General features: G+C 43.5%; 1 protein-coding gene across 10 annotated transcripts in view; it reads left to right on the plus strand.

Annotated features, from left to right (window-relative positions):
- mtss1lb (MTSS I-BAR domain containing 2b) overlaps positions 1-18,184 on the plus strand; it is a 137,582-nt gene that overhangs the window by 30,515 nt on the left and 88,883 nt on the right. For 9 of the 10 annotated variants that reach the window (XM_060838265.1, XM_060838267.1, XM_060838271.1 and 6 more), the window contains exons 2-3: positions 6,841-6,902; positions 11,153-11,226. In XM_060838265.1, the coding sequence (XP_060694248.1) occupies positions 6,841-6,902; positions 11,153-11,226 (136 nt within the window). Of the gene's footprint in view, positions 1-6,840; positions 6,903-11,152; positions 11,227-16,322; positions 16,602-18,184 lie in introns of those variants that run through there. The other variant, XM_060838274.1, reaches the window with a different exon arrangement.

Here is an 18,184-nt window from a genome sequence, read left to right on the forward strand (position 1 = left end):
GTACTGGTTAGGGGAGACCCAATAAGGAGGGGCTGCAGTGGACTGGTTGGAGGCACCTGCAGGATATTGTGACAGAGAGATGACCAAGAGTGTTTCACCTCCTGGATGTACAGCAGCTAGAGGAGCAGGAGACTGAAAGGCACCAAGATGGACAAAGAAGACGGGGGTGGGGTGGGGGAACGACCGAAGAAAGTGAAGAGAACCTGCAGATGCAGAATATGCCCAGACTGGAACGAAATTGTTTATGAAGCACTGGGACTGTGGCAGAATCTCGCTGCTATTATTCCGTGTTGGGCTAGAGGAGTTGCGAATCAGTGAGTAAGATTGTCAAGGGCTCGTCTTTGCAAAAGAATGAAAGCTGAACCCAACACAGACTCTGAACATCATGAATGGGTATATTTAGGCAAGGCACAGACATGTTCCCAGACTGTGGTGGCCATAATGATGAGACAATCAATGGTAAGGAATACAGGAGAATCATCTTTATCTGGAGAGTCGCTTATTTGTAGTGCACAGGTGTAATTGAAGTCAATAATGTAATTGTGTTTTAAGGGAAGTCAGTAATGACCATAAGAGGAAAAGAATAGAGGGGAATGTTTGAGGTACGGTGGGAGGAGGCTTATGTGGAGCAATAAGTTTAGAAAAATGAGAGGTGATCTCATAGAAACTGAAAATATTAACAGAACCAGACAGGGTAAACACAGGAAAGATGTTCCTAATGACCTGGGAAGTCCAGAATCAGGGATCATAGTTTAAGGATATGCAGAAGGCCATTTCAGATTGAGATGAGGAAGAATGTCTTCACCTAGACAGTGCTGAGCTGTGGAATTCTCTGCCACTGAAAGGGGTAAGGGCCAAAGCATCAAATGGTTTCAGGAAGGAGCTGATACCGATGTTAGGGCTAGAAGGGCCAATGGGTATGGGGAGAAAGTAGGAACAGGGGACTGAGTTGGATGATCAGCCATGATCACATTGAATGGTGGAGCAGGTTCCAAGGGCCGAATGGCCTCCGGCTCCTATTTTCTGTTTCTATGTAACTTGTTGGGTTGAATGGCCTCTATGTGCCTTGTAATTCTATATCTTCCACACATGAATAGTTGGAACTGGAGCTTATCTGGAGTTCTTGGTGGGCACATCTATTAGTCAGATACACTCCATGTGACACTCTCCCTGCCCCATTCCCCACTTGAAGGTGTCTCACCCATCTCTGTGGGTTCAAGACCCACCCCAGAGCCGCCATACTCTTTGTGCAGTGTTAAGGGAGTGCTGCATTGTAGGAGAAAACCATATTGGAGATGGGACATTAATCCACGTGTCCATCTGTCTGTCTTCTCAAATACTCTCTGACAAAGATCCACTAACTGAACAAGGGGTGGGGGGGGTTGAGAATTCTTGCCAGTTTGCTATCTGATGCATATCTTTCATAGGGGGCACTTGTAGATCTATAAATATGCAACACATGTCCTTACTAATGTATTCACAATTAGATGGTTCCTTCAGGAAATAACAATTTTTCCTTCACTTTCAGTAATGAAAGTGGTTAGAGCAGAGGACTCCATTATTTTCAAACAAGGAAATTCTAACCTTGTTCAGTGAACGTACCTGTAGTGACCCTGCTCAGGGTTACTAAAACTGCCTATTTAAATGCTCATGGAGTTCCAATTAACTTGTGAGCCTCTCTATCGGAAATAGCCAGAGCCCCCAGGTCCTTGTTTTCCTGTGAAGGTAGTAATTGGTCTCTGCCCTACTGATCCACTGTCTTCATTGTGGAATTCCAACCCCCACCCCCCAATTAAAAACTACGCCCCTGCTGGGAAATAGCATTCCAAAGCCATGTGTCAGTCTGTGCTCACCCTCACAATGTGCTGTAAATTGTGTCTCGTTCCCCAGGGCCCAGTTTTAATGGGGAATCCGCCTCGTAATTCACTGCCCAGGGTTTGGGATGAGGTGGGTGAAGATGAATGGGAGGGGAGCTGGCTATACGTGCGCTGAGACACCAGGGGGCTGCAGGGAAAATGACCAAGTGGTTGACACCAGTTAAAATAATTCTTTCGTATATATTCATCAGTCTCTCACACCTTATGTAATATATAAGCTGTTAAAGGCAGGAAAGTGGTGGTCTGGTGGTTAACGCCACTGCTCCAAGAATAGAGGTTCAGTCTACTTTGGGTCATGTGTTCATATCCCACGTAATTATTATAATGAGGTCAGCCAAGTGGACCTCATAGATTGAGTTCTCTGATTGCATCACATCAGGAAGCCTGGCAGACGGATATAAACAGGAGTGTCAAGGTATCAGGGTAGTATTGGTCTGTAGGTGGCCCAATGGAGAGGAATGCCTGATACCGTATGCGTCCAGGACTTTGGCTGATGTAAACCATAAATTTGCCCAGGGTTTTGAATGAAGGCTTGGCGGTCATATTTGGAGTTAGGGAGTTCCACCAATACCTTTTTAGATGTAACTTTGTAATAATAATGGACCACAAGCCTCTGCTTGTCCTACTGAAAGAGGACAAGGCAGTGTCGCCTATAGCTTTAGGCTGAATTCAGTGGTGGGCTCTAATGGTGAGTGTGTTGAATTACAAGTTGGAACACTGTCTAGAAGGCCAAATAGCAAATGTGGATGCATTGAGCTGCCTCCCGCTGGCAGATACACCATCGATGGCATCACAAATGGAAGAGTCCGTCAAAGTTTTACATTTTCTGGACATGCTTCCGGTCACAGCTGACAATATCAGAACTTAGGCATAGAAAGATCGGGTCCGGGAAAAACCAAAATAGCTGGTGGAAAATGCCCAGGAACTGACTGCCTATCTCTCTCTCTTTTTAATAGAGAGATAAAAAGAGGGGATGGGCATTCATATAGCACCATTCACAACCTCAGGAAATCTTTTTGGACCTTTTAACTGCCCTCTGAACTCATCTAGCAAGCACCAACCCCTCAGTTTAAGGTCACGTTGCCCTTGGAAACAATGCCCTTATCTCATGTGAGAATGAAAATTGTTTTATTGTGATTTGCTTAAGAGATACAGCAATAGCAGTCATAGGAAGTGATGCAATGTCACATGATCTTGCTCACTCTCACTCCCATGAAGCAACAGTGAAATATTCCTTGAAGAAGGGGTTGTAATGGGAATATGGTGAGGTTAGACCTCCTCCTGGGAATGGGCCAAGTCTATACAGCAACTCCATGGCGCATCCATTCCTAGCGAGGAGACAACTGGCAAAGTAGGAGCTATTATGCTTGTTGACCACTTTGGGTGGGCTTGGAGCAAGAGTCAGTCAGTGCCCACCCATAGCCTTGAGCCTATCCTCAGTTAATAGACACACAGTCTGTTCACTGTACACTGATAGAGCTGGCTAAATTCTTCCTTCAGCCAAAGCAGATTCAGTTGGACAATCTTCTTATCCTTGTTAATGGGATCTTGCTGTGTGCGCACTGCCAAGCTTCTCTGTCTGTCGACTAAAACAAAATAATGTGCAATAATAAAACACTATGGGTTATCCCAAGGTGAATGGCACTATGTGAATGCCCGTGTCTCTCTGTATCTCTCTGTAATATAAAGTCACTCTGCTCCTGGACATTTTTCAAGCTGACACAGTTCCTTTCACTGAAGCCAGATAGTGGCTTTCATTTGCCCGGGCAGGCCTGAGGATGCTTGCCAAGCCTTCAATCTATTGGGTCTATAAAACTCTGCTGTGTGAGAGTCTATCGGATGCAGTGAAACGTGCTGTTTGTAATTGGTGATGAAAGGGCTTGTTGTGGAGATCTAGCTGTGGCCCCTGGCACAGCTCCTTGCCTCTGACCTTTCTCAGAGTCTCACTGTATCACCCAGCACTTTTCTTTGCTTCTATCAATGCCAGTTATTTCATACATGCTGTGGGAGATCCTTTTCATTCTCTTTCTCCTTCTGGCTGCCAGACCCTTTCCCCTCTCCCCTCTCCCCCTCCTCTTTCTTTCATCTGAGATGCTCTTCGGAGAGTTGGTGTGGACTTGATAGGCTGAATGGTCTGCTTCCACACTTTGTAGACTTTGATTAAATGAAGATGTTTCTTATTGGAGACTGCGTCCGCTTTTAGTCTCTTCAGAATTGTGTGACTGAACAAATATTTTATAAAGGAAATTGTGTTGACAGTAGCAGTGTTTACCGAGTTGTTGTCTTGAGTCCTGTGTGGGCTGTCAGTGGGGTGTATTCCTGGAGAGAGCTGGAAGAGCATTTTAAATCCCTTCCGCAGGCAGCTGGGGAATGTTCAGTTGCAGATACCTTACTACAGGTTCTATTTATTATACAGAAACATAGAGCTGGTTTTGGATGGTGTTAGGTGTTGGTGTAGGGATTTTTAAATTTGTTATTGGTTGTATGTGTATGGATTAGTTGTCAGAGGTGAGCAGCTTTTGGTTAAATTCTTGAGAAAAAGGTTTGCTGACAAGATGTGGGCATCCCTGTCCAGGACAATGTTATTGTTATTGTCCTTTCTCCAATTGTTTTCAGGGAGGTGACTCGCACAATTCTGAAGAGACCTGAGTGTGCAGTCTCCAATAAGAAACATCTTTTCATAGAATCTCTACAGTGTGGAAGCAGCCATTCAGCCCAATGAGTCTACACCAACACTCCAATGAGCATCCCATCTGGACTCATCCACTTTACCCTATTCCCCATAACCCTACATTGGCCATGGTATTCCACCTAGCCTACATGTGCCTTGACACTATGGGGTGATTTATTATGGCCACTTCACCTAGCCCACACAACTTCAGATTGCGGGACAAAACCAGACAGGAGGAAAATGTGCAAACTCCACACAGATAGTCACCCGAGCTTGGAATAGAACCTGGGTCCCTGGTGCTGTGAGGTAGCAGTGCTAACCTCTGAGCTACTATGCCACTTTTTGGTGAGCTTTCCTATGATCCCATACTTTTACAGAAGAAGCAAGCCATTAAACTCTGGGAGCCTGCTCCACTATGCAACTAGATCAAAGCCATCTTGGTCCACTTGAACATTGAGAGATCTATGGGGGACTGGTCTTGAACTCACCCTGACAGAGGCTTCTCATCAGCCCCCTGTAGAGAACGTCAAGGCTGGTATGGGACGGGGTTAATCAGTACAGGAGTAGCCCTGCTTTAATTAAAACAGTTGGTACAGAGTTTGCTGGGAAGTGCAGCAAGATCCCACAAAAAGCCATTAAAGGAACAACTGGACAATCTGTTGTTGGCAAATCTGATGTTGGCCAGAACATCAAGAGGAACTTTCCCATTCTACCATCTACAACTTCCCTATCTACCACGTACAATGCACAAGTCAGGAGTGTGATCGAATACTCCCCACTTGCCTGGATGGGTGCAGCTCCAACAACACTCAAGAAGCTCAACACCATTCAGAACAAAGCAGCCCGCTTAATTGATACCCATTCCCGTATCATCATCATTCACTCTGTATACTATAGACACACGGTGGTGTCAGTGTACCATTTATTAGATGCATTACCACAGCTAACTGAGATGCCTTCAAAAGCAATTTTCTAATCCATGACCATTTCCATTTAGACAAGGCAGCAGGTTTATGGGAACACCACCTGCATGTTTCCCTGCAAGCCACTCACCATCCTGACTTGGAAATATATCACTGTTCCTTCATTGTTGCTGGGTCAAAATCCTGGAACTCCTTCCCCAGCAGCACTGTAAGTTTGTCTACAGCACAGTGGTTCATGAAGGCGGTGGTGAGCTGCCTTTCCAAGGTCAACTGGAGAATGAACAATAATGCAATGGCCCGCAATGTTTACATAAAGTGAACAATTTACAAAAGAACATGATTCTTGCTTATTTAATGAGTTTGAAACAAGATGGCGGGCTAAGGGCACAAGCAGAAAAGTTTAATTAGGACCTTAATCAGGTTGACAATGGACATATGGTTCCTCAATAATAAGATCTGCTCCTGTTCCTATTTCTTAGGTCATGCTGTGCTCTGTTGAATATAGCCGAAAGGCATCAGAACAATTTCACATAAAAATACAAGTCCAGATTTTAAGTTCCTTGTCCTGGGTGTATTCTCAAATTTTGTATTAAAAAGGATCCGTGTTTATAAAGCACCTTTCACAGCCATTGCATGTAACGATAATTCACAGTTCATGAAATAATTTCGAAGAGTTGCCATTATTGTAGCATAGCAGCTAAACTGCACGTGGCAAGCTCCTACTGAAAAAACAATGACTGGGTGATCTGTTTTTGTGCTTTATTTGAGGGACTAAAATTGATCAGTGTGTATTCTCCTGGTCAGCTTTGAAACAGTGCAATAGGATCTTTAACATCTCCACACCAGGTGGCAGACAGTTCTTGTGTAATATTTCCTCAAAACTGCTCCACCACAAAGACAGGGGAAGTCCTGGGGATATGGGATCTGCTGCAGAGTATGATGGCAGTGAGATTCCAAATACTGAGGTATAAAAGACCCTTCGGACTCCCATTCGTGTGACTTTGAGTTCCTCTTCCATCACGCCCTCAAGCGCTCTATCTTGCACTGATCTTCGGTTGCCCCCTCTGGGATCTCTGTGGGAAGAGGGCAGAAGTGGAAAGAGGGAGAAGACAGAATTCGGCCAACTCCACACTGATGCCTCTCTTGTGGTTTAGCCCATAACTGGGATGACATCACTCACCGACTCATCACGTGAAGGGATGGTCCATAAGGATTGGTCCCCCACAGATCTTGGTTTCTTGGTTCATTTCCGATCGAATACATCAGCATTTTAAAGCATTTATTTTGAGGGCCATCTTTAACTGAAAAGACCATTCTGTTTATTGTTTTAGCTCGCAATGCGCTAATTCTTGCTTCTTGCTTCCCACAGGGCTCCTATCCAATCTGGGAGGACTTCAATGCCAAGGCTGCTAAGCTTCATTCTCAGCTCAGGTAAGGCAAACAGAGGGATATGAAACCTGCCTCCTAATGGGGCACAGAAATCAGTAATCCCAAAACCAGCCTGCCCTGAGATCCATTACATTTCAACAACTCTTCCCTTTGATAAAATCTCACTTTCCCCAAATACTCCCTTCCCATTTCCCTGGAAGAGTTCTTGTTCACTTTCTAAAAGAATGAAGTGTACGCAGAGGATAATGAAGCTAAAAGTTACAAGAGATTGTCGCCTAGTGTACGCTGTGCTCTGAATGACCTCCTGTTTTAATCTCCCATTTACAATATCGTCCTTTAATAAGTGTGTGTGTCCATTCCTCTGGAGTTGTCACATTATAAAACTCTTATAGTGTTTAACTCCTTGACCTGTGAACATCATAGAATCATTAGTGTGAAAGCAGGTCACTCAGTCCATCAAATACACACTGACCCTCCTAAGAGCACACCAACCAGACCCCCCCCCCAACCCTGTCCATATAACCCTAATCCACCCAGCCTGTACACCCTGCACACTATGGGCAATTTAGCACGGCTCCACCTAACCTGCACATCTTCGGGATGTGGGAAAAACCAGAGCACCCAGAGGAAATCCACGCATCAGGTGCCAACCTGTTGACGGTTTTTTGATGTACAGGTGCCACAAACCCTTGGCCATTTTGTGACCTATTTAAATTTTGTAATTTGTCGAATGTACCTTAACATTAATCTTGTCGACCCCCAACGATGCATCTATTTCCCTTTTTAAAGAGCTTGGTTAATTTTCTGTCTGTGACCCAGTGACAGATGGTGACCCTCCCACTGTTGGTCTGTGAGGGACCAATCCTATGGACCACCCCCTCACATGTGATAAGTCTGAGAGTGATGTCCTCCCAGTTCTGGGCTAAACCACAAGAGACGGCATCACAGTGTGGAGTTGGCCGAATTCTGTCCCCTCCTAATTTCCACTTCTGCCCTCTTCCTAACAGAGATCCCAGATAAAGATTTGGGAGAAGTGGGAAATTGGTAATCTGGCTGCTACATCTCCCATACCCCTGCCCTGGTAAGACCCAGCACTTTGCAACAAAATGGACAAGTCACCAAAGGTGGATGACACTGCTGCCATGCAGTGTCCCTTAACTGACTAGTGGATTGGCATGAGGGTGACTGGGACCCACTTCAATGTGGGAGATTAATTTACTGTAAATCAGCAAGAGTGGATGTCCCATTGGAGATTGCTATTGGGTTAGATAAATGCACGATTCATCATATGGTTTATCTACCTAGCCAATTAGTCTAAAACATTCACAATCCTGGTGGGAATGAAGTCACATTATTCCATGAGTCCTCATAAATGTAAAATGTGACCAGTTTATTCTCTCGGGTAGTTAATGTCTGACTGAGACCACTTCCCATGATTGAAAAAAAAACTAGGTTTTGTCAATGAACAAGGAAACTACCGAAGTGTATTTATTGTAATGAATTTGTGGCAAAAACAGATTATTAATAATTTTTTAATGTGTAAACTTTATCTGCTTTAAATCACACATTCACACATAAGATGTACAAGCCCTTAAGAGGGGAATTTAAAAAATAGTTTTGAGCAGGGGAAAGTAATAAAGGAAGGTACGAACACCGTGAATCAGACCCAGAAGGGGAATTCATGTGACTACCTCATGTTTTCTTTCCTGTTTTTTCAATAGATGGTTGTCAACTATGGAGAGTCTTGATTTGGTGGCTGGTCAGTTGGACCTAGGTCTCAGCTGCAATCAGTTTGTTTTATTTTCGTAATTTGAGTGTTATTTATTTTCCAATTAAGAGAGTAATTTTTGCTACTGTCAGGCTGAAAGGCCTATGTCCCAACTGTGTTCTCTCTCTCCTCAGTTCTGTGATAAACTGTTCTTAAACCAATCCGCAAGCTATTCCTGGGCACTCATTTTCTTTCCCAAAAGACTCCTGGTGCTAACATGTCTCTAAAGTATCAGAATTTAGCTTAAAGTGAAGTAATATGCTCTTGTGTAACCATTAAGAGACCACACAGTTCCACTTTTCCTTCGAGTTGTGAATATACAACTAATTATCCAAATTTCCATTTTGCAGTTCATAGTTTTTCTAAAACTGTTCTTTATTTTAAAAAGAGAGGTGTTTCTGGAGCTCTTCATCTTCCACTTACCTGGACAAAAAAAGTAGTGCCAAATTTTAAACTACCCAACCTCTACAACAGGAGAGATGAGAGCAGATTGTTTGCCATGTTGATTCTGATTGCTTTCTCAGTCACAATCCCTAAACCCATGGGGAATTAGACTCCTTGAGCTCCTAGCTAATCAGAAAAGGTACAAGGCCTGGACATATCCCTCTTGTTTGCAGGTTCCTGCTTCTAAATGTATGTTGCTCCTAGCAAGTATGAATGGACCACATTTTAAGATCAATCAAACTTTTATTGTTTAGTATAGCTGTTAAATCACTCAGGATAGTTCAGCTTTCTCCATGGCACTCCTCCATTCTCAAAGTTCAAATTTCATGCTAGGAATAGAACATTCCAAATTTCTACTTCATTTTCTCCCAGCTCAGGCATATCACAGTTTGACACAGGGGTGGGGCATGCAGCATCAGTTTATGTCCTGCTGTCTTGTCTCAGGCAGGAGTTCAGCAGCTGCCAGTTGTATTGGTAGTAGAATGAGAGGAGGCACTGGGGAAATTTAACACCCACAGAGTCAGAGCTCTACAATGTTGGGGCTACCCTCTGGAGAGTTCCCTTCGCACACTGTAGACAACTCACCACAGTCACAGACTCAGTGGTTTGGAGCTTGGTTAGCAAGGGGCCATTCAGCCCCTTTAGCCCGTTCCTACATTTAATGAGCCTTTGGCTGATCTGTAAGATATCCACCCTTTTGGGGGTCAGAGGCAGGTAAGCTGGAAGTCCCAAATCTTCACTATTCTTCTTGACATCAAACCTGAAGAGTGCAATCTGAAATTTAAAGCTGTTCCCTTTTTGTTCTGGACTCTCTCCCCTCTTCCACCTACCCTTCCAATCCCCAACCAACCAGATGAAATAGAGCAGATAATGAGAAACTATCAAATCATTTAATCATGTTAAACCCTCCAATAAGATGAATTCTGAATTTTCTATATTCGAGGGAATGGAAGCTGATTTTCTATGAGCTGTTTCTGTAACGGAGCCTCCTTAAACCTGGTATCCTCACTGATGAACCTGAGCACTCATTCTCTGATGCTAAGAAACCCTCCTTGAGGTCAGGTGCCCAGAGTTTTGTTGAACTGCAAAACAACTTTCACATGCCAGCTCCAGCCTCTCTCTAATGAAGACTAACATTCCATCAGAAGTATGTTTAAAAAAACAAAACTGCAGCACAGACACAGGCCAATATTTGAGCTTTACATTTGGGGTGGGTCAGTGGTTAGCACTGCTGCCTCACAGGGCCAGGGACCCAGATTTGATTCCAGCCCCTGGCGACTGTCTGTGGAGTCTGCACAGTGTCCTGCTTTGCGCTCTGGTTTTCTTCCACAGTCTAAAGACATGCAGATCAGATGGATTGGCTGTGCTAAATTGCATCATTGTGTCCAGAGATATGCAGGCTAGGTGGATTAGCATGGGAAATGCAGGGCTGTATGGAAAGGGTAGGGGTGTGAGCCTGAGTGGGATGCTCTTTGGATGGTTGATACAGACTTGATGGGCTGAATGGCCTTTATTTGCCTTGTAGGGATTCTATAATTCCTCCAATCAGTATAATGTGCTAATACACTCTACCTCATGTAGTCATCAAGCTTCCCCTTAAATTTACTCACTCTGTACACCTCAGCCACTCCATTCGGTATTGAGGACCTCATTCTAATCCAGTACAAGAAGAAAATTTTCCAAATTCTTCTTTGGGTTTATTGCTGCCAAATTAATGACGCTGTCCCTCTTGATTGTTCAATGTCTGGCCAGCAGCCGTTAATGATATCTGTATGTGGACCTAATTCTGTCTGCTCTGTCTCTGAATCGCTTTTCCCCAACCCGCCAATGAAGATATGTTGCCTTTATCTGAGAGCCATAGTCAATTGAAGGTCACATTTGGAGCACTTGCTGGCAGTATTGTTGAGAAGCTCCAACTGTCTTGTCTGAGCCAGTGCCCAGGGGGAGGGGGGGGAATGACAGATAGAAGAGAGATACCGTTATCCAAGCAAATTTGGATTGTAGAGGTGAAGGTCTCGAATCACCCTGTACTAGCCTCTGTGTAAATGGTTTCTAACAGTGTTCCCTTTCTTCACGACAGGACAACTGTGCTTGCAGCAGCCGCCTTCCTGGATGCCTTTCAGAAAGTGGCGGACATGGCGACAAACACACGAGGTAGGAAACACTTGAGCTGACTCAACAGCTGCAAGTGTGTCATGAAGAACCCTTTGAGGGCTTAGCCACTTCATTTAGGATGCAGGATCTGTCAAATCCTGCCCCGATGGTTCATCTCCAGAGTTATTGAATCTTTCCCAAAGTGTGGGGCTTCAGAACAGAATAATAGATATTTGAGAGTGACTAACAGACTGAAATCAGATGGGGCTCAGATGGTTTAAAGATAGAATAGTGGATACCAAGGAGTGAGTTAGAGATTGGAATCTAATCCAGCGGTTCAGATAGTTTCCATATAGAATAATAGATACCTGGAAATGAGTTACAGATTGGAAACTAATTGAGAGCATGACAGTAGTTTATATATAGAATAATGGATATGTTGAAATGGGTCCAAGTTTGAATACTAATGAAGGAGTTAGATGGGATATGAAGAATATCTGAAATGAAAATGTCACATCAAATTGAATCCAAGAGTTGAATGGTGTTGAGAATGCTGAGATCATTTGATATGGAAAATGTCATCTTGGTGTAGTGTATTTATCACTGAATATTACTGAAAACTGAAGGAGCTTTCCAAATGCTCCCTGATAAAGATCTTGACCCATTGATGGTGCGTGAAAGGAAGAGTGGGTGCTACAAAATGCTATTGCAGATTTTGTCTGCAGAAGGCTTGTCAAACCAAAACAAAACTCCCAAGTATTGTGTTACTGAAGGATAGAATGTCTAATTCTGGAAGGGACCTAACATTAAAGCAGGAGGTTTTTGGACAGATACACTTTAGGATGTGACTGTATGGAAGAGGGAGGTAGAGGACTTTGGTGGAGAGGAATTGCAGTTTAGGGGTATGGCCATCAGTGTGGGTGAAATGAAATCGGATGTGTACCTGAATTGGAGGCACACCAGTCTGAGGGCCCAGAGGTGGGGAGGAATCCGGCCATTTTGAAAATGTGTCTGAGAATCTCGAATGTTTTTAGTCAGGACTGTCAAAGGAACTAATGTAATTCAGCGAGTGCGGGGAAGATGGGTGAAGAAACATGTTAAAACAGCACTGAATACAGGCATTGGACATGTTAAGCAGAGTTGAAGTTCTGTGTATATTTCTCTGCATCTGTGAAAAATGTCATATGTGCAAGGAAAGAGGAAAATCAATCCAGATTTTATCTGGTACACAGGTTTGCTATTGTGACAAGGCTTGAGAAATGAGAATTCCCTTCACTGGAGTTTGACGTGTGACCTGATGGAGGCTTCCAATATCATGAAATATTGGGAATGTGATGAGTGATGGCTTGTATTTACTGGTCAGCTAACAGAAACACATCTCAAATAATGAAAGGAATGTAATGGTGGGGAAATGCTGGGTGGTTTGAATTGTCTGTTGCAAACATGATATTTAAGCAAGAATTCTTTCTTTTGGTGAAAAGATTTCTTTGAAAATGATGAATATGAACTGGCTTGCAGCTGGCACCCTTGGCTCCTTCAGTCTGGCATCAGAACGTCACCTAGATGATAGAGTGGGATTTGAACCTATGACATCCCAACTCGGGCAAGTGTGCTACCCACTGACCCACAGCTGACAAAGGACAGCACGCACATTCAGTCATCCAATTCTGCTCTGGGACTTTTTTATAATTGAAGTCTCTTTCAGGAACTGTCCTGCTGAAACCTCTCCGACTTGGATAAAGAGAGGGTGGAGATTTCTGTCAGTGTTTTCTTTTCCTTAAGTTTGCTTGGCATTGGCCGAGGGTGTGTGAGCAGTTGGTGCCAGATATGTGTGATTATTGTTGTGCTGTTTACGCTCTGGAAAGCCATTAAAGCAACCCATTAGAAAACAAGTCAGGCCTTTTGAAAAGCAACAGCACCAAACTCCTGTTGTTCTCAAGGCGTGAGCGTGAAACTGCTTCAAGAGGATTGCTTTGGTCAATTTACCCTACTCAGAGCTGGCAGTGTTTTACACTCGTAAACAGTAGCTAATTCTGGACGACTTCCCTTTTGTGATTATCTTCAAGTGATGACGCATCCTCCAATTTGACTGTTACTATGTGTCAGCAGATTAGTTTTGTGTCTGTTCTTTCCGTTCTGCTCTTTCGGAGATGCTGACCCTTGCCAGGGCGTAGTATCCCCAGGCACTGGCTGGCCCTCTGCTACCATTTGTCCCATATCAGCTACTGACTGAATAATCATGGGGCTTATGTGACCTCCTCAGGGTGAAGTGTTCAAGCTGGAGATTGATGCCCTATGTGAGCACAGTGACCAATGGTAGACCACTGGACTACAACCAGGATGAGGTCCCTGTCTGACCTTCTGATTCTTTCTCCATTTCTTGGCCCCTCTGATATGCACTGCCATTGACTTGGTTCATGCTTGATTCATATATCCAATCAATATAGCTTCCTTTTAATTAATGATTGGCGGTAGCTTCACCCAAGAAAATAAAGTTATCCATCTGGGCCTCGTGCTTCAGTTGTTCAGCAAGCGTAGTCTCTTGATTTGATTTAAAAATTCCCATTAACCTTTAGTATGGAAATGTGCTTGTGGTTCTGCTAGCCTGCATGGGCTAGCTCAGATCATAGATACACTGCAACGGAGGAAGATTGATACCTAAGATTTGATTCCATTCAGTTTACGGTGTTACTTTTCAGGAAGGATCTATTGGTATCGAAGGGCCTGGAGCATAGATTTGTCCAGGATGATAATTTGGGCATTGAGGGTTATGTTGTACGAAAGAATACATACATGCATTTATGTAGATCTTTTTACAACCACAAGGGTGGCCTAGAGCAATTTACACCTCCTGAAATACTTCTGGAATGTAGTCACTGTTGTAATGTTGTAAATGTGGGCAGCCAATTTACATGCAGCATGGTCCCAAAAACAACAGTGTAATCATGGCTAGATAATCTGTTTTCTTGTGTTCAATTGAGGGATACAAATCCCTCACAGTAATACCTTCAGTTCTCCAGAAGGTGGAACTCCAAAGCTTGACTGGAGTCAGCACCCTGTCCTAGCTTTGGCCAAAGACTTACCTGTTGACCCTCTCAATGCTGCCACTTAATAAGCGGCTGCTTGCTGCTCCACCATTCACAGGTTACTATACTCCCATGTTTGATGGCCACTCTTGTCCAATTGGTGACTTCCATGAGTGAATTCTCTCAGGTGATCTGGGAGGGTGGACTCACCTTTGACCTTCTGTAGAAGGCTTTGGAATGACCTGGTCAAGGTGGTTAAAATATTCTGAAAATTTGACACAACAATTAGAGGAGATTTTGTTTTTGGGGAAGCCAAGAAAACATTAGGTTACCCAAATATGGAATTTGCCAATATTTACTAATGCTGGAGACAGCATGGCAGGAATGGCAGTCGTCCTATCCCAACATTCTTCGCAACCGCGAAAGTCCTCTATTATTCTTGTGTGAGAAAGCAGTAAGATTTGCGAACACTATTCACATCTGTTGGAGGCAACAATTCATAAGTAGGAGGGAGGAGTTGGTGCAGTCCCCAAGAACCTGCAGCCCATTTGGAGAATTGGGAGAACCATGGTCCTGTATCTGACCATGGAAATTCTGACCAAAAAGCATCAGGAACAAGACAGTTCAGTGCTTATGGCGAACACTCGTACATGATAAAAATGGACGTCACTTGCCATAGCAGTCTGTAAATGTTTTGGGGAGATTAGAGTGAAGCTGTGGTTCATGCCCAACACCAGGGTTGTGTTAACAAAATGATATAATTCGTACATTGTGTGTGAATCAGTCTGTCTGCCTTGGCCTGTCAGAAGAGAGGTGAGATTTAAAGGGAGCTGTGTGCTTATTGTAATGATGTCATTCATCCAAAAGGAACCTCTAAATATTGTTCTTGCAATAAAAGTGAAAGGAGGATGTGTTTGTGTAAGACATCTTTCCTTCCCTCCTTGTGAGTTGATGGGATTTTTCAGCCAGTGAAATGTCACTACTGTAAGAAATGTAACAGGATGCATTGTGTACTACAAGATTCAAGGGTGGGAAACAAACATTGGGCAGGATGTTGGGAGAACGCCCTTCCTATTTCCTTTAGGGGCTAGAGCAGTGATAGTACCTCTGGGCCAGAAGGCCTCGGTTCAAGTCACACATCCAGGATGTGATGGTCACAAATTGTGTTATAACATGGCCAAACATGGTTGGAGTTTTTTCTTAAATTTAAAAGAAATCCCTTTCCACGTCTCAAGTAGGACACTGGAATCATTTGCATCCTTTCCGGAAGGCAGACAGGATTTCTGCCTAATTGTGTACAGATTTTTTACCTCCCCCCTGCCCCTAAGGACGGATGTTCTAGCTACCAAGGGAGGGTAACAAATGTTTACCGACTAATTCCTGGGATGGCTCCCCAAGTTGATTGTAAAAATTCTCATTGTAGTTTTCACACTTATTTTTTCCATGGCGTCATCCCTTCCCAACTCCTCCGAGATCTCTGCACTCCTCTAACACTTGTATATCCCAGATTTTAACTGCTTCACTACTGGAGCTTCACTTGCCGAGGCAATAAATGTCGAATTGTTTTTAAAAATCCGATTTTCCAACCCCTTTCAGAACTGAGCTGCCAGAGGAAATGGTGGAGGCTGGAACAATTGCATTTAAAAGGCATCTGGATGTGTACATGAATACAAACGGTTTAGAGGGATGTGGGCCAAATGGGACTAAATTAATTTAGGAAATCTGATCGGCATGGACGAGTTGGACCAAAGGGTATGTTTCCGTGCTGTACAACTCCATGACTGACTTTGTTTCAGATTTCCTATACTTTTTGTTTTTATTTAAAATGTGCCCTGTTGCTTTAAAGGTGCTATGTACATATGAACTGTTGTTGTTTATTCAATCACAGGAAAGGGAATGGCAGGCCTTGCTTCCTGCTTCAAACTAATGTCCGGTGACTGTTTGATGTGGCTGTCCAGACCAGGATATGCCCTACAGTTGAAAATGCTGGTGTTTGTCCTCTGGGTTCACAAACAGTGAAGAATAGGCACAATTAACTCAACCCCCTCCTTCACCACCACTCTGCCAACCTACCCCTCCCTATCCTGTGTACAAAACACAAGCCCAGTCGAGCCTCTGAGAATGCAAACAAATGTGGCTACAGAACAGTTGTTTTAAACTATTTTTCATTGCAGAAAAGAAAATAGTTTTCAGTTTGTTGGGGAACCACCGTCACAAACAGGACTGTTCCACTGAAAGTGGATGGAGGTGTTTGCTTTAAGCTTTCCAACTTTTCAGAGTTTTTATTCATTCACTGGATGAAGGTGTCGCTGACTCGGCCAACGTTTATTGCCCTTCTCAATTGCTCAGAGGGCAGTTAAGGGTCAACCTCATTGCTGTGGGTCTAGAGTCACATGTAGACCAGACCAGGTAAGGATAGCAATTTCTTTCCCTTAAGTGAATCAGTTGGGTTTTTCCTGCCAATCGACAATGGGTTCATGGTCGTCATTAGACTCTTATTTCCAGATTTTAATTGAATTCCAATTCCACCATCTGCTATGGTGGGATTCAGACTGGGTCCCCAGAACATTACCTGGGTCTCTGGATTAACAGTCCAATGATAATACCATTAGGCCATTGCCTGCCCATGTAGTTGCCATATAGTATTACACAGCAGCGAGTGAGACCTTTCGGTCCATCATTCTTGCAGCAGTGTTTTGAAATGCAGTTTGACTAGTTCCATTCCCATTGTTCTTTCCTCCTTAACCCCACAATAATTACTTTCCAAGTATTAGTCCAATTTCAGTTATGACCTTTATTTTGCCAGGCAGTGCTTTCTGGATCATCAAGATCCCCATATTCTGTGAATGGCCTGAAACCTGGGAATCATTGCTCCCTATCAAATCAAACAAAATCCATCATAGTTTGAGCACTTCCTTTAACTTTGCCTGCTCCACGAAGAATAATTCCAGCTTGGTATTTCCATCAGCTTCACCCCCCTCAGTGCTATTGGAATAGATCCTCTTTATACAGTTTCCAAAGTCTCAGCCTCCTTGATGATAACGGTGTTTCAGAATTAGGCATGATGCTCTAGGAATGGCCAAAATATCTATAAAGGTTTACTGTGCACCTTCCTAATCCTGACAAGTCACACAGGGAGAAATGTCTGGACTAAATAAACTTTATTTATGAAGTTCTCATTCCTGCTTCTCAGGCTCAGCAGCCCCCTGAGATATCTATGCTCCTCTAAATCTGATCTCTTGCACATCCCTGCTCCCACACTGGTGCTTTCAGCTTCCTGGGTGGAACCGGGATCTCTCAATTTCAATCTGCACAAACACTTTCTTAAATCCAACCTCTTCGACCAAACTTCTGATCACCTGACCTAATGTTGTCTCATGTGGTTCGGTGAGAGGTTTTTAACCTGGGTACAGTCTTGCAAGACCTAAAGGAAATTTTGTTTTGTTAACGGTGCAATATAAGTGGAAGTTGTCACTCACCTGGTGATCTTGAAAGATTGTGGCCTGTTTAAAATTTCATTTAATCACTGTATTCAAAATCTACCCTCCTTAGTCACATCCCTTGATTAATGAGCAGATGAATGTTTGTTGTTTCTACTGTGTCATCTTTTACTGTGAGGGCTTCAATACTAAGCAGCCTTGGTTTCCCTCACAGTAAAGCCTTGTACAAAGGACAAAGAGCAAACGGACGAAGGAAACGGACAAAGAGGCTTCTCTGGGCTGCTCAAGGCCTGGCTTTTATTCATAGTGTAAAATTCAATCACATCCTTGTTCCCAAGACCCAAGTCTTCAGGGAAAAATGGTACAATAAGACTTAATATTGACCATTAATAGACTATAGGAGCAGTCAATTAAAAGATTTGTCCAATGGGTTAGAGGAAGGACTTTAAGCTGGAAAGGGTTCTGAAGAGAAACAGTAGTCAGGATGTGAGATACAGCAGCAGTTAGAAAAGATGCGTAAGAAAGGCAAGGTCACAGTGATCATGGGGGATT

Source organism: Hemiscyllium ocellatum, chromosome 17, assembly GCF_020745735.1.
Source record: "Hemiscyllium ocellatum isolate sHemOce1 chromosome 17, sHemOce1.pat.X.cur, whole genome shotgun sequence".
NCBI lineage: Eukaryota > Metazoa > Chordata > Chondrichthyes > Orectolobiformes > Hemiscylliidae > Hemiscyllium > Hemiscyllium ocellatum.